Genomic DNA, 5,081 nt, shown 5'->3' with positions numbered 1-5,081 from the left:
AAGCTGTTTGATTTTTCAAAAAAGATAACAATGTATAATACTTGACTATCTCAATTTTGGTTTGATTTGTTTGGATACCACCTGATGGGATATCAAAATGTAATTTGTGCTTTTGTACCCCTGGTAGATGGGGTTTTTTTTTCCTATCTTGAAACAGAAGAAAAAGGTCAAACATAACAAGATTTAATTATCTAGCAAGTTTAGGCAAAAGATCATCACTTCTGCCTCCTTACTAGAAGGTGCATGATTTCATTCTGAACTATTCAATGTTGGATGCTGCTTACAGTGATTGCCTGGAGCTGTATCCACATCCTCTGTGTGGTGAACCATTGAACAACAGGCAGCAGGATTCTCAGTGAATTTTCTTCAAACTGCTGGGGTCCCCTATCAGGTGATGCCAGAGGACAAGCCTAGGACCTTCTGCATGCAGGGACTGAACTGAATTCAGCTTCTCTCACTTCATTTCCAAGTTTGGTTCACTTTTTCGCATGAGTTTGTGATTTTCATTTTCATTTTAGTTCTAATGAAAATTCATCATCCCAATATACAAATTTGTGCAAAGCTATTATTGTTGTTTCTGCTGTTGTTCTTACTCTAGTATATGCCAATCTACACATTATGTGACTGGAGAACTGCACTACAAAATTCAGTGAATAGCAAATGTCAATGGATGCCTGTGTTTCAGTTCTCATGCTGTTTCTGAAAGGTGAGAGCTCTTTGTTCCTTTCATACTAAAGGCTTACAGGTCCATTATTCTAGATTATTCTGGCTTCATTGGAAAGAGCAATAGCTTTTGCTTTGTGGCAGAAAATCCCAAGTTGGATCCTGGGCATAGAGCTGGGGAAATCACAGAGGGTTGCTACCTGGTCAGTGTTGAGATAGATGTGCCAGTGGGATAAGGCAGCTTCCTATGTTATTATGATGAACAGCTTTGTACAGGCAAAAGAAAGACAACTGATTTAAGCAGTTTCAGAGGTTTCTCGAAATGTCCACCTATTTGTGCCTAGCCTATCTGGTAAAAAAAGAAATAGATTTATAGAAAATATACAGGGAGGCCCATTAATGTATTTGTGGTAAGTCTGTTAGCGTCCCTATACCTGGTCCAAGAGCAACGACACCAGAGCACTCCATAGCCCAATGGCCATCTTCCGCTTGCAGGCCAGAGAAGAATTTAATTGCTTTCTGGACTGCTTCCTGGGCCGTATTGGCTTTGGGCAAGTCTGGAAAGAACTTACTCTGTAAAACAAAATGGGGGAAGTAAGAGAATAGTACAGAAATTTAAAAGTCTGGCTACAGTACAAAGTATGCATAGTGTTAAATGTCCTGCTACATATAATGCAACTGTTGGGTCATTTGAAAATAAATATAGCAGAGAAAGGTAGTCAGGATAGGGACCATGGCAGATGGGGAAGTGTCATTTAATACTTCCCCTCTCAGCAGTAGTCTCAATGAAATCCCCCCGCCCCTCGCCAGCTGCTATTTGTATGTGCCTGGGGACACGAGCAGGCGGGGAAAGGCAAACTCCCTCCTTCCCACCCACCACAATCCCCATCCTGACTGGGTCCTCATCTAGTTGAACAACAGTAGTGTTAAATACAAAAAGTTGTTTAATGTAATGGATGGTTTGCTCCTGACAAACCATTCCAAAATAAAGTTTTACAATCACACCGTGATTCCGGAAAGTGAAATCAACATCTGCAAACATCTCACAATGCTTCACATCAGTGGGAGATCACAGCTGTTCAGAAATCCAGGAGTCTTTCTCTAAACAAACTGCATAGAGGATGCATGTGCCTCAGTATTTTCACACACATAAAGTCCCTCATGCAAATGCATCATATGTGCATCATGGAAATGATTATCAGTATACTGGAGAATAATCATTCTAGAGAACATCTCTGAGCTCTTAGATCAGAGAACCATAGAATATAAGGGACCAGAAGATCATGTAGTCCAACTTCCTTTGCACAAGTAAGAACCCTACACTGACTCTGGCTTGCAGATGAACTCACTCAGCTTTCTAGGTATCAAGCACCGAGCAGCTACCTTGTAGAAAGTGATAACCAAGTTATGTATTTCAGTATTTCCAGTAGATCGGCATATTCATCTTATTCAAGGTTGTCTTTCTTTCAAGTAGGGTTTCATATTCAACCCTGACATTATCAAGTTGCAGTTGTACAGCACCAAGTGGCAGGCAGTTGGACTAGGTGACCCTCATGATCCCTTCCACAATTCTATGATTGCAATAACCAAGCTTCCTGTGCTCCTAACTGACGTGTCAGAAGATGAGAACCCAAAAGAAAAATGACCCAGCCCTTGGGAAACTGCTGCTAGGCAGGGCCAAGCCAGCAGTCCTCATGCCCTGTGCTCCTTTTGTAGCCTTTCAGTGTTGTACCATCTGTTATCATTAAGCCACTTACAGTGTCCAGCCCTAAAGTGTAAGCCTCGAGTGCATTCTGTTCACGGACACATTCTTCACTGTCTGCCACGTAGTACCATCTATGCCGCCCTTCCACGGAGCTGAATCGCCAGCGAGTCAGATCAGTTTTGGGTTCTATTTCATGTGCACCTTTTCTTCTGCGCAGACATCTGCCAAAGAACACAGAGGGGGTGGGGAGTTTGAAACATGCAGGCAGATTTTCAGTTTGTTATCCTACCACAGGAAATTATTCTGAAACCAATTTTGTGGTCCTTCCAGCCAGAAGTGAGGGACAGACTTGTCTATTCATTTCAGTGGGTCTATTCATGACTAATTTGTCCACTGATTTCAGTGAGTCTACTCTGAGTATGGCATATTCATATACCACCAATAGATCCTTTGCTTTTTCTAACTAGCTCATTATGGAAACACTCCCTATTCTCTACAACCATATTTTTGTCCCAGTTGTTCAGAGCAGAAAGCGGTTGCTTATGAGTTTCTTTTATATCCTGCTTCATTCCAATGACAGAGATCATTTTAGGGTTCTTAAGTATGGAAGTCCCAGATTGATCAACATGACTTACTTTCAGATAATTGGGCATAGGACCACACCTTTAATTTCCAGTCTGTCCACCTATGTTCATTTCCCCAAGTCTGCTCCTAAAACTGCCCCCCCAACTTCTCTTAGTTATTTTACAATATCTCTTCTAACTTGAAATAAAAAAAATCCTTCCAGTAGCACCTTTAAGACCAACTAAGTTAGTTCTTGGTATGAGCTTTCGTGTGCAAGCACTTCGTATCTGAAGAAGTGTGCTTGCACACGAAAGCTCATACCAAGAACTAACTTAGTTGGTCTTAAAGGTGCTACTGGAAGGATTTTTTTTATTTTGACTATGGCAGACCAACACGGCTACCTATCTGTAATCTTCTAACTTGGTAATGATGAATTTTCAAGTGTCTGTCTTTCACATTATCTCTTTGGTGGAATCTCTTGCATACCTTTCCTGGAGAAAAGCCCCAGTGAAACAGTGGTACTTACTTCTGAGTAAGCATGCATAGGATTGTCCTAGTAGACTATTCCATGTTTAAAATTTAGGGGTGATTTTCTCGTATAGGCCTCCACTAATTGAACTGTTTTAGACATCAATAATTGACAAATAATAAGGACCACTGATTCAGTTCCAAAGAGAGTTAATATGTATGTACTGTGCTGCACTCTGCTTTAGTAATTAATTTATATGCAGCCAGATATTTTGCCCATCTTCTAGTTATTCCCATCATTTATCAAATTGGGTTTGCTAAGTTTAACATCATCAACACATCTAGTTTCATGTCATTTCTCAACTGCAAATCTTTTTCTTCAAAGTTATTATAACTTATGAAACTTCTTTACACCAATTTTCATTTCTGTTCCTAATCACAATACAAAACTTCTGTTCTATTTTCCACAGTATTTCTGAATGAAGAAAAGCCAGAATGCTGCCTTTTTATTACTTAATACATCAAGTTAATTGCCCTTCCCATCTTATTTCTGTGAACTTCCCCTGCAATAAAGCTTGCTTAATCAATATGAATTAAGTCAAGCAACTGGCACACTTTGGTATTTTATTTAACCATCATCCTAATTCAAAGCATATAGATTGCACACAATCTACTTACGTCCCATCAGACATCTTCTTGGGTTGATGAAGACTGCCTCAGATTGTTCTGGTTATATTTTAGATGGTGCAAGGCTTCAGGTACACAGGACACTGAATAGGACACTGAACTCTTGGACTCTGGGCTAGAGTTCCTGCCTCAGAAGTTCCACAGTTTCTAAAATATTCACGCTCCCAATAAAATACTTGAAGGCTATATAAAGACTGACCTAACCAATCACAGCAAGAATAATTTTACAGGGTGGGATCAGGAGTGTTAATGTAATCAGTGAAAGGCACACCCACAATAACAAAGGTCAGTGTATGGCAGGGCTATCCTTGATGCATTGCACAGACTTTTTCTGGAGATAAAAATCTATCATGAGTAAAGTAACTTCCCCAAAGGATGTGTGCTGAAATTTCTTCAAAGCCAGACTCTTAGCTATGCTATCTGATCCTTCTACCCTAATGCCCTATGGATGCTAATACAGCATAACATGAAGATTTCCAAAAAATGAAGACAACATCCACATATGGGAAGGAATCAAATTATATCATATGTAGAAATTGTGAAAGTGCCTCTTTTTCAGTGATGATGCTTTCTGCAAGCTGCCATGCATCTGAGATCTAGGAAAACCTGGTTGAGAGTGCAAGGGTAAAAGAAAAATCTAGAAAATCTGGCCCAGGGGCAAATAAGGAGAACAGATAACTTTATCCTTTGCTCCACTGCCACAGTGCTTTGCTGTTAAGAGCTTTTTTTGATGTCCGCAGTTGCATCAACCACCAAAGCATTTATAAATATCAGCTCACTAAAGAATCCACCCAAAGTTTTACAGCCTCAGATTAAGAGATGATTGAAAGATAAATGTATTAGGTTGATAGAACCGGTTTTATCTCCTTCATGCCAGAATGCTTTAATTCAGGGGTAAAGACGAGCTGGTTGGTTTGCAATGTGTTGTATTCCCAGGATCAATCACTCTCAGAAATCCCATTGCCCCTGCGCTGTCAATACAGTCTAAACATTA

General features: G+C 40.1%; 1 protein-coding gene across 1 annotated transcript; it reads right to left on the bottom strand.

The window, feature by feature from the left end:
- Window positions 1–959: 959 nt before the first annotated feature.
- LOC308479539 (lanosterol synthase-like) lies at window positions 960–4,672 on the bottom strand (the record flags this gene model as incomplete). The annotated part of the gene is made up of 4 exons (XM_081010244.1): window positions 4,079–4,672; window positions 2,421–2,589; window positions 1,098–1,236; window positions 960–1,012 (listed from the first exon to the last, which is right to left on the bottom strand). Exons 1-4 carry the CDS (start codon window positions 4,090–4,092, stop codon window positions 960–962), a joined length of 375 nt encoding a protein of 124 aa, XP_080866370.1. The 5' UTR covers window positions 4,093–4,672.
- Between the last annotated feature and the right edge of the window lie 409 nt (window positions 4,673–5,081).

Source organism: Podarcis pityusensis (genome assembly GCF_964106645.2).
Source record: "Podarcis pityusensis genome assembly, chromosome: 6".
In the NCBI taxonomy this organism is placed as follows: Eukaryota; Metazoa; Chordata; class Lepidosauria; order Squamata; family Lacertidae; genus Podarcis; species Podarcis pityusensis.
This window is presented reverse-complemented; position numbering and strand designations above follow the sequence as displayed.